Source organism: Mus caroli, chromosome 5, assembly GCF_900094665.2.
Source record: "Mus caroli chromosome 5, CAROLI_EIJ_v1.1, whole genome shotgun sequence".
NCBI classification, from domain to species: Eukaryota; Metazoa; Chordata; class Mammalia; order Rodentia; family Muridae; genus Mus; species Mus caroli.
The window spans coordinates 28,808,467-28,825,111 of NC_034574.1; the positions used below are offsets into that span (position 1 = coordinate 28,808,467).

Consider the following 16,645-nt stretch of genomic DNA (forward strand, 5'->3'; position numbering starts at 1 on the left):
AGCTCAAAGGGCCAGGAGAATCTCAAACTCAATAGATCCTCCTGCTTCTGCCTTCCAAGTACATAGACTACCACCACCCAGCTACTTTGATTATCTTTAATATATGTGTATGCTTCTGTGTGTGTGTGTGTGTATGCGCGCGCGCACTTGTCTGTCTGTCTGTCTGTCTATGTGCACATAAGTGTAATATCCTAGGAGGCCAGAGGCTTGAGATCCTCTTATGGGTAATTGTAAGCCACCATGTGGGTCCTGGGAATTGAATTCATGTTCCCTGGAAGAACAGCAAGCACTCTTAACTGCTGAGTGATCTTGTCACTTTCCAAATAAAATTCTTATAGGTTAAATATCCTCATAAAAGAGAAAAGAAACCTGGGCATGTGGTGGTGCCTCCAGCAGAGGCAGGCAGATCTCTGTGAGTTTGAGGCCAGCCTGGTCTTGGTTTACATTAGGGAGTTCTAGGACAGCCAGGGCTATATAGAGACTATCTCAAGAAGAAAAGAAAAGAAAGGAGAAGAAAGAAAGAAAATTATTATGTTGGCAATTTAAAAAGATTTACTCATGAATTTTATGTATGAGTGCTCTGTCTTCATGCATATCAGAAGAGGGATTCAGATCCCATTATAGATTCTTGTGAGCTACTGTATAGTTGCTGGGAAAGAGCACTCAGGTGTTCTTAAATGTTGAGCTTTTTCTCTAGACTTCTGCTGACAAATTTTTAAGTAGGAAAGAACTTCAGAAATATTATATTCAAGCCAAGTGTGGTGGTTTATGCCTGTAATCCTAGTACTGAGGAGGTGTTATATAAAAACGGATTGCAAGTTGAGTTCAGCCTAAGCTACATAGTAAGCTCCTGTCTAAAAGAAAGAGTACTTGGGCAGGGTAACACACACCTTTAGTCACAGCATCAAAGAGGCAGGGACAGATCTCTGTGAGTTGAGACCAGCCTGGTCTGCATAGCAAGTTTCAGGCTGGCTGAGACTACATAGTGAGACCTTGTCTCAAGAAAAATAGGAACTCAAGAGATAGCTCAACAGTTAAGAGCACTTGTTCTTCCAGAGGTCCTCAGTTCAGTTCCTGGCATCTACATGGCTAACTATATATAACTGTATATAACTATAAGGTCTTTTTTTTTTTTTTTAAACTATAAGGTCTTAACTGTAGTTTCTAGGGATCTGATGCCTTCTGGTGTGTATATATGTAGACAAAGCACCCAAACACATAAAATTCATAAATAAATCTTAAAAAAGAAACATTATTTTATAAACTTTGGGCCAAGCTATAGTAATCTGTTTTGTCAACAGATATATCGGGATTATCTTTTCTGTCATTAACTTTTTATTTTTTGAGACAAGGTTTCACTATAGCCCTGACTGGTCTGGATCTCTCCTGGTCTGGATTTCTCCCTGTTGACCAGACTGACCTCAGACTTGCAGAGGTCCACCTGAATTTGCCTCCTGAATACTGAGATTAAAGTTGTTTATCACACTTGATAGGCATTAAGTTTTTTCTTCCTTTAAACAAAAACCAAAACACAAACTTTTATGTGTATGTATATGCATGTGAGTGTAGTGTCCCATGGAAATCAGGTCCCCCTGAGTTAGAGTTACAGGGGGTTGTAAGTCACAGTATATAAGTGCTGGGGATAGAACTTGGGCCCTCTGGAAGAACAGCAAGTGCTCTTAGCTGTTGAGCCATCTCTCCACCCTGACAGTAACTATTTTAAAACATTTAAATCAATATTAATTCAGATATTTTAATTTTAGCCCTTGGAAGACAGAGATAGGCAGATCTCTTGGTTTGAGGCCAGTTTAGTCTACAGAGTTACAAGGCAGCTAAGGCTACATAAAGAAACCCTGTCTTGAAAAAACAAACAACAAAAAATATTAATTTTATATACTATAAAAAATTTTTGGGACTGAGGAGATGGCACTCTCCAGCAATTAAAGGCACTGACTGTTCTTTCAGAGGTCCTGAGTTCATTTCTCACAAACCACATGGTGGCTCACAACCATCTGTAATGAGATATGATGCCCTCTTCTGGTGTGTCTGAAGAGAGTGACTGTACTCATATATACAAAATAGACAAATAAATCTTAAAAAAAATAGTTTTCTTCATTATGATACATATCTATGCTAATTTTCATTACTAAATTAAAGTGTTGGCAAACCCAAACTACCTGATAATCCTTTTGTTCTTTTAAAAAGTTTATTAGCTTAAAAGTAACTATTATACACAATGGGCTTCATTATGACATTTTTATACATAAGTATATATTTTGATGATATTCACTCCCCATTACTCTATTTTGTCTCCATCTTACCCCTTCTTCCCATCTGGTCCTCCTGATTTAATGTCTTTTGTTTTTTGAGGAAAGCAAGACCAATTAATTAAATTAGCATTGCTTATAAGAACAGACACAGATGATCTCTGAGTTCATAAAGGGTTATTTATAGGAGCATAGATTTTTTTTGGTAAGATTTATTTTGTCTTTATTTTATGTGTTTGAGTGTTTGTTTTATCTTCATGTCTATATATGTATACATGCCTGGTGCCTGCAGAGGCCAGAAGAGAGCTTCAGATTCTCTGTAACTAGCGTTACAGGCAGTTGTGAGCCACCATGTGTGGGTGCTGGAAGCTAAACCCAGGTCCTCTGCAAGGGGGCCAGTGGTTTCAGCCATCTCCCTGGCCGCTCTGTTGCTCTCCTTTGTGGAGGATGTCAGTATTCTCTGCAGGTGGCCCATGTTGCTTCAAAGAATTGCTTCCTCTCTGTATAGACTTGAGGCTCTGAGCAACATCTCCACAGCAGGGGTTTGGATGAGGTGACAGTTGGGTGCAGCTGCCTCCCAACCCTGACATATCACACTCCCAGGAAGTAGTGTCAGAGCTCTGGGCTGTCTTAGAGAGTGGAGACATTTTAACAGTAGCTATATCACTGTTCTTGAATCTTGAGGTATTTTCAAGCTTTCATATTTCTAAACAAATTAAATTGTACTGAGTGATAAATATTTGCCTAATATGTTTAAGACTCTGGATTTGATCCCTAGAACCGTAAAACACACATGTGCATGTATGTATATGTGTATGTATATGTTTGTGTATATATGTATCAACAAAAAAACGAAAAGAATGTGATGGCATACTCCTTTAATTCCAGAACTGGGAGGCAGAGACAAATGAATCTCTATGAGTTCAAGGCCAGCCAGTTCTACATAGTTTGACCTTGTTTCAAAACAAAACATAACACCATCAACAAGAGATTAAAAAGTAGTCTTAAAAAATCTAATGAAAAATCGACAGTGAAAAGTTAATTCCTGCCTTCCCTCTCTCCAACTGAGAGGTAATTGCTTTTAAGTCTAAGTATTTTTGTCTAGTTTCATTTGCTGTTGTTTTACTTACTACTTAAGATATTTCCTGTAGACTTTGTGTATGTATATAGTAGATATATGTGCAGTAATAGGTATGTTTTGTGTCAATATCTGATTTATTAAGATACAGATTTCTGTTTGTTTTTGAGACAATGTGTCTCATGTAGCTCTGGCTGACAGAACTCGCTGTATAGACCAGATTTGGTATCAAACCAACAGAGAACAGCCTGTCTCTGCCTCCCTAAGAGCAGCACCAGGCTTGCCTGAGTAAATTCTTTTCTCTATTCGTCTCTGCAAAGTCTGTTGTCTGGGTATGGGACCTCTTAGAGTGATGCTGCAGGTTTCTACAGGAGTAAATACTGCTCATATTAATATTTTTTTCTAAATTTCTTATCTTAAACCTTTTTTTTAAAAGATTTATTTTTATTTATGTGTGTATGTCTGTACAAGTATGTGCTATGTGTGTGTGCTCTAAATTTCCAACTGGAGTTACAGGCACTGGTCAGTTACCAGATGAGGGTGCTGATAAGTGTACTTAGTCCTTTTTAAGAACAAGAAGTGCTCTCAACCACTGAGCCATTTCCTAGCCATTACTACACCTTTAGAAAAAGAATTATTGTTATTTTGTATGAGTGTTTGCCTGTGCATATGTATGTGCATTGTGTGTGTATTGTGTGTGTATCTAGTGATAAAGAAGGCCAAAAGAAGGTACTCTATCCCTTGAATCTAGAGTTACGGACAGTGTCAGTTACTATGTGGGTTCTGTGGACTGATCAGATGAGTCCTCTGCAAGAACAGCAAGCACCAAACCATCTCTCTGGCCTTACATATCATTCATTCATTCATTATATGTGTGTGTGCACGTACATTTATTTATTTATTTTGTATGTCTGAATGTCTGAATGTGTTCAGGTGCACTGTGTGTGCAATACCTGTGGAGGCCAGAAGAGGGCCTGAAACTGGAGTTACAGGTGGTTGTGAGCTGCCATGTGAGTGATGGGAACTGAATCCAGACATATGTACAGGCAAAATAATTATATACATTATATAATAAAAATAAAACTTAGCAGGGCATGGTGGCATACTCCTTTAATCCTAGTATTCTCAAAGCAAAGGTAGGTGGATCTCTGAGTTTAAGCTAGCCTGGTTTATAAAGCAGGTTCCGGAACAGCCAGGGCGACACACACAAACCCTGTCTCAAAATAAAATAAAAATATTAAAATAACTAAAAATAAGAAAAAATTAATACCTCTCTTTTCCTAGCAAACAGGATATTTCTCTGTTCAGTGTCTTTACTTTGCACTTTTAAGTTTATTATCCTGAGAGCCTGTCTAGAACACTATTTTTTGATTGATTTTTGTGGGAAGCTTCCTGGTCTTGGGTCCTGGGTCCTTGTGTTAGCTTTATATGTGAGCATAGTATTCAGAGCTACTATAGCCACAGACATAAAACTTTTGGTACCTGGATAGGACTCACCATCAGTCACTTTACTGGCGGCATCTTTAAAGAAGATGCATGAAAAGGTTTTTCTTTTTGGTGTTCTAGCTATCCAGGAAGTTTTATTTCCTTTAGGATAAAGGCTAAAGGTCTCTTTTCCTCTTGTTACTGAAATCTGACCTTTTGACTGGCTTACCTGTTTCCATCTCTGCTTCACTCTCAGCAAAATCTGAAGTGTTAGGGGTTAGTAGTCTCTTTGCTCATTCCTCTGGCTACATTGAGAGATGTTGCTTCTTCCTGCAGCCACGAGTGACAGTGAGGAATATCTGAGGGGTTTGTTGTGGTCTTAGGGACGCTTTGAGGTTGAATGCTCTTATTTAAGTACTGTGCCCATGGTAGCCAGAAGAGGGCATCAGATAGATCCCCTGGAAGTGGTTGGCCAAGTCAATAATGGGATGGGTTACTGAGTCCAGCCCAGTACTGCTCTTTCACTGATGCTCTGGGAATTGGTGGAAGTGCCCTTCTGCTGAAGGCTTGTCCTGTCTAAAATCTCTAAGAAGATACTGAAAGAGGGAAGAGGAAGTGGTTTTTATTTAGTGTCTTTATACCCCAATCTCCTTTTGTACCTTCTCTGTATCTCTGATTAGTGGATTTTCTTCTTGTGCATGGAGTGTATTGAGGATAAAAAGGTAGAACTCATGTTGAGATTAATAAGCACAAACAACACCAAGTGAAATAATTTCAAATCAGTAGTAGATTTGCCCAGTTTCATCCCAAGTTGTAATTCTAATGTTCATGTTTTTTATTTTCAAAATTAGGTCAGAAAAAAAGTGCACGCCAATATCATGTACAATTCTTTGGTGATGCCCCAGAAAGAGCTTGGATATTTGAGAAGAGCCTTGTTGCTTTTGAAGGAGAAGAACAATTTGAAAAATTATGCCAAGAAAGTGCCAAGCAGGCACCCACGAAAGCTGAGAAAATCAAGGTGATAGATGCTCCTTTAGTGTGACCTTATACTTGCTTTAAGTGATTTCTTATGTTGGTCATTTGCCTTTTTTTTTTTTTTTTTTTGAGATAGAGTCTTATGTAGCCCTGGCTGGCCTTGAATGCATTGAGATCCACCTGCCTCTGCCTCTCTAGCCCTGGAATTAAAAATGTGAGCCAACATGCCAGCCTACATTTGTCATTTATTTTCTCAAGTATGTGATTTTCCTTTTACTCATTTGATGACTCACAGGAATAATTTATTTTCTGATTTTATTTCCTTTTAGACATAGAAACTATTAGTTAAAGCTATTAGAGTTGATTGCTAGTTTAAAGAAACAATAGTTGTCAGCTGAGTTATATCTAAATTTTAATTGGGTTTTTATAGACTTTCCTTATAATGTGAAAGTATTTCTAATTGAGTCATCTTTTTATTATGCAATAAAATTTATAATTTATTTTTTTTCCAGTTGTTGAAACCTATTTCGGGGAGATTGAGAGCCCAGTGGGAAATGGGCATTGTCCAAGCTGAGGAAGCTGCCAGCATGTCAATAGAGGAGCGGAAAGCCAAATTTACCTTCCTTTATGTGGGGGACCAATTGCACCTCAACCCTCAAGTAGCTAAGGAGGCTGGCATTGTTACAGAACCTTTTGGAGAAATGGTGGACTCTTCAGGGGCCAGTGAAGAGGCTGCTGTAGACCCTGGGTCTGTGAGAGAAGAGGATATTCCCATGAAGAGAAGGCGAAGAACCAAAAGGTCTAGTTCTGCTGAGAACCAAGAAGGTGACCCTGGCACAGAAAAGAGTACACCTCCAAAGATGGCAGAGGCTGAACCTAAGCGAGGAGTAGGCTCTCCTGCCGCCGGGAGGAAAAAGTCCACAGGCTCTGCTCCTCGGAGCAGGAAGGGAGACTCAGCAGCCCAGTTTTTAGTCTTTTGTCAAAAACACAGAGATGAGGTAAGTATTGTGATGGGTTCTGAGTCGTTTGTCATGTCACAGGATTTTCAAATTTGATGAACGCCCCTCTGCAGAATCCTGTTTCTTAGTATACTAGTTGAACACAGTCTAGTTTTTAGATGTAACAGTTACTGTTGGAACACAGCCATTTGCAGCTTGGTTGCCACCATGTTCCTTCAAAGTGGATAAAAAGTTGCAACTGCGGGAAGTGGGAACTGAGTTTCACTGGGCCTCCCTTTGCTGGAAGCTGGGCCTAGTCCTTGTATTCAGCTCTTGGTGAGCATTTTCTCTTAACAAACTGTTTTGAAGTGTTGACATGGCTCACTTATAAAGACGGTAGTGTTAGCACTGAGTATGTTGAAGATTTATTTCTATAATACTTAAGAGTATAGTGCTATATAAATGAGTAAAGTATTTAAGTACTTTTATTTTTTACCATAAAATATATCACTGGTGCCTGTGTCTCATTTCCTTTGTAAGGAACCAAGGCTCTTTATAGTGTGGGTCATGAAGCCATCTCTATTGTAATTTTTCTTTTAATTTTACTTTCATGGAATTTTTTTTGTTCAGAATTCCAAATACACATTAAAGTCACCAGTAATTAGTAGTATCTGGGGGCTAGAAAGATGGCTTAGTAGTTAAGAGTGCTTACTTCTTTTGTAGAGGCCCTGGATTCATACCCCAGCACCCACAACTAATAACTCCAGTTCCTGGGGGTCCAGTATCCTCTTTTGGTACCAAGCACATATGTGCTATAATACATATATGCAGGCAAACACTCATACAAATAAAAATAAATATATATTTAAAAAATAAAGAGAAAATTGGATGGTAGCGGTACATACCTTTAATCCTAGCATTTGGGAGGCAGAGGCTCATGGGTCTTTTGAGTTCAAGGCCAGCCTAGTCTACAGAGCGGGTTCCAGGATAGTCAGGACTATATACATCCAGTCTGGAAACCTAATTTAAAATTAATTCAAAAATAAAAGAAAAAATATCTCTTGTCTAAATATCCATAGGCATTTAACCTCCCCCCCTCCAAAAACATAGAGAGAGGGGGAGGAGAAAGAGATAGATACCATCTGGACTAGTGAGATGGCTTGGTGTGTTAAGGCATTTTCACCAACTGATGAACCTAGTTTGATCCCTGGGATACACTTGGTAAAGGAGAGAACTGTTGGGGTCTGGAAATCCCCACATAAACCATATGCACACCTCTCTTAGTTAAGCAAGACTAGTTTATTAAACCATGATACTGGACATTCACGATCACAAGAAAGAAAAACCTAACTGTGGCACCAGCCAGTCCTCAATGAAGGATTTTTATAGGAAAAACCAGGTTCAGAAGTTCAAAGGCAAGCAGTGAAGTGGTATAGCAGTTTTGTCTAGCTAGACAGAGTATTATCAGCCAGCCAGTAAGCTGAGTGGTCCTGACCAAGGTAAGAGGGTAGTGGACAGGTGCTGAACAAGGGAATTTCAGAACATTGAGATAACAGGGACAAGTGATTCGGCCATAACTTTTTGGCTTATTAGTAACATTCTTTAGTGTCAGCTATGGATGATTACTTCTGGGAAGTAGAGTCTGAGAACCTGAACTTAATTTTACCTTAGGAGCAAAATGGAGACTGAATATAAAATGGCTACTGCTGTGTTAAAAGGAGCAAGTCTCAACAGGAACCATCTTCTCCACGTTGTCCTTTGACCTCTACATGCAATATGCACAACATACCTAATTTAAAATTAATTTAAAAATAAAAGAAAAATATCTCTTGTCTATTATCCATAGGCATTTAACCAGCCTCTGTTTTGTGTCATGAGGAATTAAAGGAGTTGATTAACTGAATGGTTATGGATATTATAAGAAAACCATGGTACATGGTATTTTTGTCCCTACAGGATAGCGTAGAAGTCTTCCCAGAGAAAATATTGGAGTAGTGTCTTGAAAAAAAAATCTGTAAACCATGTTGGGTGTGGTAATGCATAGCTGTACTATCAGCACTATTTGGAGACTAATACAAGATGATTGAGTTTGAGGATAGCCTGGGCTACATAGACCACTTCCCTCTCAAAAAAAGGGACAAAATGGAACTAATAGCATCTTCCTTAGGAATGGAAGGTTTATTGTTAGAAAATCTGTTGAGGCTAGAAAGGTAGATCAGTGGTTAAGAACCCATACTATTCGTGCAGAGGGTTAGAGTTTGATTTTTTTCCCACCCATGTCAATTGGCTCACAAATGTTTGCAGTTCTACTTCCCAGGGACCAATGGACCTGGGCTCTGTGGGCACACAGAGTAGTTTTGTTTTGTTTTTAATTTAGACACAGGTTCTCACTGTGTAGCTCTGCCTGGCCTAGAACTCACAAACATCTCCTTGCTTCTGCTTCCAGAATTTTGTGATTAAAGATGTGAGCACTACCATGCCCTGTAATTATGGGTGTTTTTCAAAGGTCAGTCAAAAACTGAATGTGGTGGCACACACCTTTAGTCCTAGCACTTGGTCAGCAGAGTCAGGCAGCTAGCCTGTGCTACATAGTGAGGCTTGTATTTAAAAATTAAACAGAGAGCCAGGCGTGGTGGCGCACGCCTTTAATCCCAGCACTTGGGAGGCAGAGACAGGTGGATTTCTGAGTTCGAGGCCAGCCTGGTGTACAAAGTGAGTTCCAGGACAGCCAGGACTATATAGAGAAACCCTGTCTCAAACAAACAAACACACAAACAGAAATTAAACAGAGGCTCTAGAGATGGCTCAGTGATTAAGAGCACTAGCTGCTCTTCCAGAGCTCTAACTATGAAAGTGAGGATACAGGAATGGAAGCACAGCAAGTGCAAGGACAGATATTTAAAGATTGGATTTATGACTCATTATTACATAGTCCTCAGGTGAGCAACAGTGATCTTGGAGCTAGCTACTTGAGGCTTGAGAAAATGAGAAAGGTAGCAATCTTGTACAAAGCTGGTGGGGAATAAGTACTTTATCATCCTTGTTTTAGAGAGGAGTTGGCAGTTCCTGATGTGCTTTGTTTCTTTTCTATAATTTCATGCCTAAGTATTTACAATTTCACCCTTGCATCACACCAGAGGAGATCACAATATTCAACACTAAAAATTGTCAGTTATAGTTGTGAATGTTCTTGTAGTGTATAATATGCCAAAGTAAATTGATTAGATTTTGAAGAAGAAAGCAAGCTGTAGACTGCTATGTAGATCCTGTTGCTTCTGTGAAGTCTGAGGAATATAGTATATCCCTATTTACTTGTCCCTCAGGATCTCAACTGTGTTTATCCAAAAAGAAAGTGTATGCCTCTGCCCAGGTAAAGTGTTAACACTTAAGGAAGCATGGTTAACTATTGAATTTGATGTGTTACAAAATACTCGGTAGTATGTGGTCAGTTACCATGGCAGACCTTCTGTGGGAAGGGTAGCATAGCAGATAAGCTCTCAATGGATACCACAATTATTTGACAGCTTAGCTGAAACAGATTTGATGAGGACTTATGTGTTCTTATCCTTATGTGTTGGGCAGAGCTGTGACAAATAGGAACTCTAGCTAGTTTTATTCCAACAGGTTCTAGGCTTTTTTTTTTTTTTTTTTTTTTTTTTTTTTTTTTGTGTGTGTGTGCATCTAGGTGCTTGAGAATCAAGACTAATGCTTAGAGACTTCCTCTACTCTTCTTTTATGTTTCTGGGACCCAGATTCATTTCAGTTAACCCTTATAGTGCTAAGCATTATAACTGAAAGCCTAGATTGGCACCATGGTGAGAACAATGTACATAGATCAAGGTGAAGGTATGCAGTTAGAGTTTACTTACATAATTCTCAATTCCACTCCACTCTAGACTTAGGCAGGATCTAAACTCCATTGGCTTTACCTCCTGGGAATTTTGCCATCTGCAGTTAAAGTTGGGGGTTATTGATTAATCATTACTGTGTACCTGAACTACTTAGAAGACTTGTGAAAATGTATATTCCTTGCTGGTAGGATGGGATGGGGCATTCTGAGCATACTCTGAAGGTATTGATCCTGTGTAACTGGAGAATCTGTTGCCTGTGTAGATTTGTGCTGGCTTAGACAAAAATTGGGCCTTGCTTGTTGGTAGATTATTGTGTGTATCTCTTGTTCGTTGTAGACTTGTCTGTCCAACGTGGATTGAAAGATGAAGTTAGGCTATTGTAGTTGGTGAAGACGACAAACCAAGATCTCACTCCATGCTCATAGGAACATTTTTGTACAACTTGCCTGACTGTTAATTTTTTCAAGAATGCCTATAGAACTGTGACTTAACAAATGATTTAGTGATTTTATGAAAATAAGTGTTTTCTCCTCACCATTTATCAGTTATTTTCACTTAGAAAGTTTTAGTGAATCTCTGTATCCATTATTTTTATTTATTTATTTATTTATTTATTTATTTATTTATTTATTTATTTATTTCCGATCTCTGGGTAGCCCTGGCTGTCCTGGAACTCACTCTGTAGACCAGGCTGGCCTCGAACTCAAGAAATTCACCTGCCTCTGCCTCCCAAGTGCTGGGATTAAAGGCGTGCGCCACCACTGCCTGGCTGTATCAGTTATTTGTTAGTTTTCTTTAAGCCAGATTTTCTGGGACATAATTGTGGGAATAAAAATTCTACATAAGCAAGTCTAAAGAACTATATTTGATTTTATGTAACTCACAATGAATTTTGTGAGTGTAGAGTTCTTATTGCCCTCTTTTCTTTGTTCATAGGTTGTAGCTGAACACCCAGATGCCTCAGGGGAGGAGATTGAAGAATTGCTTGGGTCCCAATGGAGCATGCTCAACGAAAAGCAGAAAGCACGATATAATACAAAGTTTTCCCTGATGATCTCTGCGCAGTCTGAAGAAGACCCTGGTAAGCATACACCTATAGATAGATATCTTCTGCTTGGTGTGATGTGTAGTGTAGCCACATTTGGAGTGTTCAAACCATGCCTGTGTTGTCGTTTCCCTCCCTTATCACCCATGCAGGTGTGTTTTGGATAGTCTACAAGACCTTCATTTTACTGTTTATACAGAGTAGGGATTCTGGCTGTAGTACTTGTAGGGGTAATGTAGGAAAGAAGGGAAGGTAGGTACTTCTAGCACTCCAGTCTTAGTCACATGGGTCAGGCCCAGTAAGAGCAGTTAGTTTCTGGTCTGTTTGCTTGAGTATTTGTAAGTGAGATGACTGGTTGACCTTCACTTGGGTATCTCATTTCTAGGCTTTCAGTTTAAAAACTTTAAGCCATACTATATCAAATACCAGTTTGGGCAATGGCATGGTGAGGAAGAACCGAAGAAAATGTCAGGTTTGCGGTGTGTAAGCACTTGGACACACAAGTTATAAAAAACAAGACAAAATAAAAAACCCAAAACAAAATGTTCCTGTTAATGAAAAAAATAAAATATATTTAAAAGTTAAGTAAAAGTACGGAAACAGTTTGCAACTTCTAAGATTCATTATTGAGTTTTGGAGATGCTAGCTATGAAAGCCAAGGTGTCCTAGGTAGTCCTAGAATAGCTGCCAAGTATTATATTGTGACTACATACATATATTAGTTGCCCCTCTGCCCCTCATGGAATGTACTCATCTTGATTTGGGATTTGCTAGGCATCTTGATTATTTTTCTCCTATGACAAAGCACCACGGCCAAGGTAATTTATAGAAGAAAGAGGACTTCAAATTTTAGAGGATGAGTCCATGATCATCATGGAGGTAATCATGACAGATGGCAGATAGACATGGTGCTAGAGCAATAACTATGATCTATAAGCATGTGGCAGAGAGAGCTAATGGTGTGGGAATGGTGTGGGCTTTTGAAGCCTCAAAGCCTACCCCCCAGTAACACACCTCCTTCATCAAGACCACACCTCCTAATGAGTCCCATCGCTTCCACCTGCTGGGGAACAGTAGCATTCACAGTCAAATATGTAAGCCTGTGTGGGTCATTCTCATTTAAACACTAGAGTTCCATATCAGCTCATTATATTGATCCTGAATAGGATTGCCCATTTTCCTTTTGCTCATATTTGTTTAGATGCTATAATTTAAAATGGCAAGAATGTTTAGAGTTTGTAAATTTTTTTTAAAATGCATATTCACCTCATGGTGTGCTAATATTAAGTCTTAAGTAATATTTCTTTTCTGTATAGATAGTGTACTTAAAAGGGGCAGGCATTTCTGAAGCCAGGGTTAGCTTATCCTAAACAATAAGTGTATTTGGAGTTGTTGTAGTCAGTAGATACTTAATGATGGTTTTCTACTCATACTTTGTCAAGTGAGTGCTGATCCTAAATGTTCTTGAACCATGACTTCCTAGTCACCTTGGTATTGACCATAAAGATGTAAAGTCTTTCATTGTCAGCTGTTGTGCTGCTTCAGTGTTAGGGAACTCAGATTTCTGGAGGAAGGACTGTGTCTCATCCCAGATAAAGTAGTCAATGCTCTGGGTATTTATGGAAAGGAGTGACAGTCACCTCCCAGTGGACCTAGAGCCGGTCAATAACCTGTGGCCCAGTGTTAGAGCTGTGAGCGCAAACCAACTGCAGTGTCTCTGGTGGGTATGCCACATGGCACTTGTTACTCCAGTGGTGGTTGAGTGAGTTAGTTCCGGGTGTCCTCAGCTTTGTAGACAGACCTCTTTCTTACTAGACTTTGAAGCTAGTCAACAGCTGTGTGGTCAGGATTAAAGCCTAGTAAAAATTTTCAGAGGCCTTGTTCATACTAGCCTAGAGCTAACTATGACTGCTTGATTCCTTCAGTAGTAACCTGAGTCCCAGACCTGAGGAGCATCCTTGAGCAGTTGTCGGCACCCAAGGCATGGGCCTCCTCCTGAGGCTTTCTGGATATGTCTGTGCTGTGTTTCTAAATAGGAGTTTGAGAATGACAGTGGTCTTAAGTTTTCTAAATAGTGAGGCCTGGTGGCAAACACTTGTAGTTTCAGCTACTCAGGAGACTGAGGCAGGAGGATTTGAGGCATTTCTAGCCAATGTAGTGAGATTTTCTATTTCAAAATAAAAGTAAAGAGATGGCTGGGGATATAATTTAAACTCTGGGGTTTATCCTCAGTACTACACACACACACATACACACACAGAATTTTGATAAATAGAATCCTAATAAACAGTTGTGCAAATGAAAATAGAGAATTTGTATTCAAAATAAACATTGACATATTCAAAATGGTTGGTTCTAGAATTTATTTTTTTGCTTTCCGTCATATCTTTCTAAGTCAGTAATATTTGAATACTTCATTATATATTAGTGATATTTCCAGGGATACCTAAAATAAGGTACCATCAAACAAATGCATAACAGGGAGGGCTTAATTTTCAGGTGCAGATAAAACTTTGCTACTTAAAAATTTGTTATTTAAGTCTGGTGGTGGTAGCACCATGCCCTTCATTCCTAGCACTTGGGAAGCAGAGGCAGGCAGATCTCTGGGTAGGAAGCCACCTGGTCTCTGTAGTGAGTTCCAGGACAGCCACAGGAAAACAACAAATAAAAACAAATAAATAAATAAATAAACAAATTTATTTCAACTAATAAAAACAAGCAAAAAATAGTTATTTAAGAGAATGCATAGTAGCAAGTTGTAGTTCTTATGTTTATTTTTTATTTAAAAATTTTTAATAGCCGGAAGTGGTGTCACACGCCCTTAATCCCAGCACTCGGGAGGCAGAGGCAGGTGGATTTCTGAGTTTGAGGCCAGCCTGGTCTACAAAGTGAGTTCCAGGACAGCCAGGGCTATACAGAGAAACCCTGTCTCAAAAAACCAAAAAAAAAAAAAAAAAAAAAAAATTTTTTTTTTAGATATGTTTTTGTGTGTTTGAGTGTTTTGCCTGAATGTGTGTATATTCACACAGAGGCTAGAAGAAGGTGTTGGGTTTCCTGAAATGAATTACAGATGTTTGTCAGCCACTTAGTAGATTCTGGGAATAAAACCCAGGTCCACTGGAAGAAGTAGTGCTCTCTATATCACCGAACCATCTTTCTAACCCCAAAGTTGTAGGTTTTTAAAAGTTTACTTAAATCCTACTTGTCTTTGCATGTTCATAAATAAATACTTCTTTTCCTCTACCCTGAGACAGTGTCTTGCTGTATAGGCAAAGCTGGTATTGAGCTCAGACTGTCATGCTAAGCCTTCCTGTGTGCTGGTATTACAGTATCCAACTAAAATGGATTTGTAAAAAAGACTGGGATGTACTTAAATTTAATTCTATAGCACATTAAAAATACAGCAAATACCAAGATAATAATCTTTAGGTAAAATATTTGTGGGTCTCTAGTTCTTTTTTGCAAAGAGATTAGATTTGTAAGGCTAGGCCTTTGGGCATGAGTCTGGTCCCTGGTTTCCATGCTGAATGCTAGAGCAGCATGTGGACTCTTTGCTGTGCATTTACCTTGCTCTCATTCTTCATTCCAAGGAAATATGAATGGGAAAAAAAGAACCCACACAAAGAGAACAGATGACCCTCCAGAGGATGTGGATGTTGAAGATGCACCCAGGAAAAGACTTAGGACAGATAAGCACAGTCTTCGGAAGGTAATGTTCTGGGCTTCTCTGGCCTGTGAGCGTGTATTCTATATAATTCTTGAGACCCTGACAAGATAGAGGCAGTGGAGTTTTCTGGGCTCTTGCCAGTGTGGTATTTAGTAGTAAGGCTTGTTGCCCTTTTTCTACATTGAAAAGGCCACTGAAGAAAGGACATGTTCATTGGAGCTATTGGTATAAATTCATTCAAGAAAACAGCATTCAAATGCTTTGAGTAGTATTTTTTTAAAAAAGATTTATTTATTTATTATATCTAAGTACACTGTAGCTGTCTTCAGACACACCAGAAGAGGGCATTGGATCCCATTACAGATGGCTGTGAGCCACCGAGTGGTTGCTGGGAATTGAACTCAGGACCTCCAGAAGAGCAGTCAGTGCTCTTAACCACTGAGCCATCTCTCCAGCCCCTTTGAGTAGTATTTTAAGTATGATTTTTTTTGTGTGTTAAAAAATGACTCTTAGATGAGGGACATAGCTCAGTTCTTGATTGCTCAAGTAGCGTGAGCTTGACCTTCAGTTTGATTGTTAGTACCTGGTTGTACATTTTGTCTGTAGGATTAGTATTCAGTGTGTAAATGAGGTATATGAAAACCCACTAAAGAAGTAAAAGAAACTGTGACAGACACTGGAAATGGATTATATGAATTTATTCCCTTTGTTAGTAATTCGTGATCTTATTTATTCACTGGAAACCCCTTGTGGGCAGCACTGAGGCAAAAAGGAAACTACAGAATGGATTAACAGGGAGCCCAGGGCTTTGAGCATCAGTTTCACGAGGACAACAGGCCTAGTATCTGAAGGGAAGTGAAAGTGACCAAAATCTGTGTGTGCAAAGCAACAGTGCATTATTCTGTCTGCCACATGAGGCTCACATGGAGAGAGAGTGACCCGTCAATATCACTTGTTTCAACTGTCTGAAATAGATCTAGTTAACTTTTTGGTAAATTGAGTTTAATTTAGGCTTTGTGCTATATATTTGAATTTATATTTTTTAGGAGTCGTGGCACAGTAGTTTTATATATATATATATATATATATATATATATATATATTTTTTTTTTTTTTTTTTTTTTTTTTTTTTTTTGGTTTTTCCAGACAGGGTTTCTCTGTATAGCCCTGGATGTCCTGGAACTCACTCTGTAGATCAGGCTGGCCTCAAACTCAGAGATCCACCTGCCTCTGCCTCCTGAGTGCTGGGATTAAAGGCGTGCGCCACCATGCCCAGCAGTTATATATTTTTATGATTTTGAGTAAAGCTTGCTTGATACTTTCACTGATCAAATTGCCTTTATTCTTTTTTTTTTTTCTAATTTTGAAGAATAGAAAATCTCACATTGCTGAAGTATAA

At 38.9% G+C, this 16,645-nt stretch overlaps 1 protein-coding gene across 7 annotated transcripts in view; it reads left to right on the forward strand.

Moving 5' to 3' along the window:
* Positions 1-16,645, forward strand: part of Nsd2 (nuclear receptor binding SET domain protein 2) — a 75,532-nt gene that overhangs the window by 27,252 nt on the left and 31,635 nt on the right. For all 7 annotated transcript variants that reach the window (XM_021163010.1, XM_021163008.2, XM_029478088.1 and 4 more), the window contains 4 exons: positions 5,622-5,788; positions 6,258-6,743; positions 11,471-11,615; positions 15,170-15,288. In XM_021163010.1, the coding sequence (XP_021018669.1) occupies positions 5,622-5,788; positions 6,258-6,743; positions 11,471-11,615; positions 15,170-15,288 (917 nt within the window). The remainder of the gene's footprint in view (positions 1-5,621; positions 5,789-6,257; positions 6,744-11,470; positions 11,616-15,169; positions 15,289-16,645) is intronic.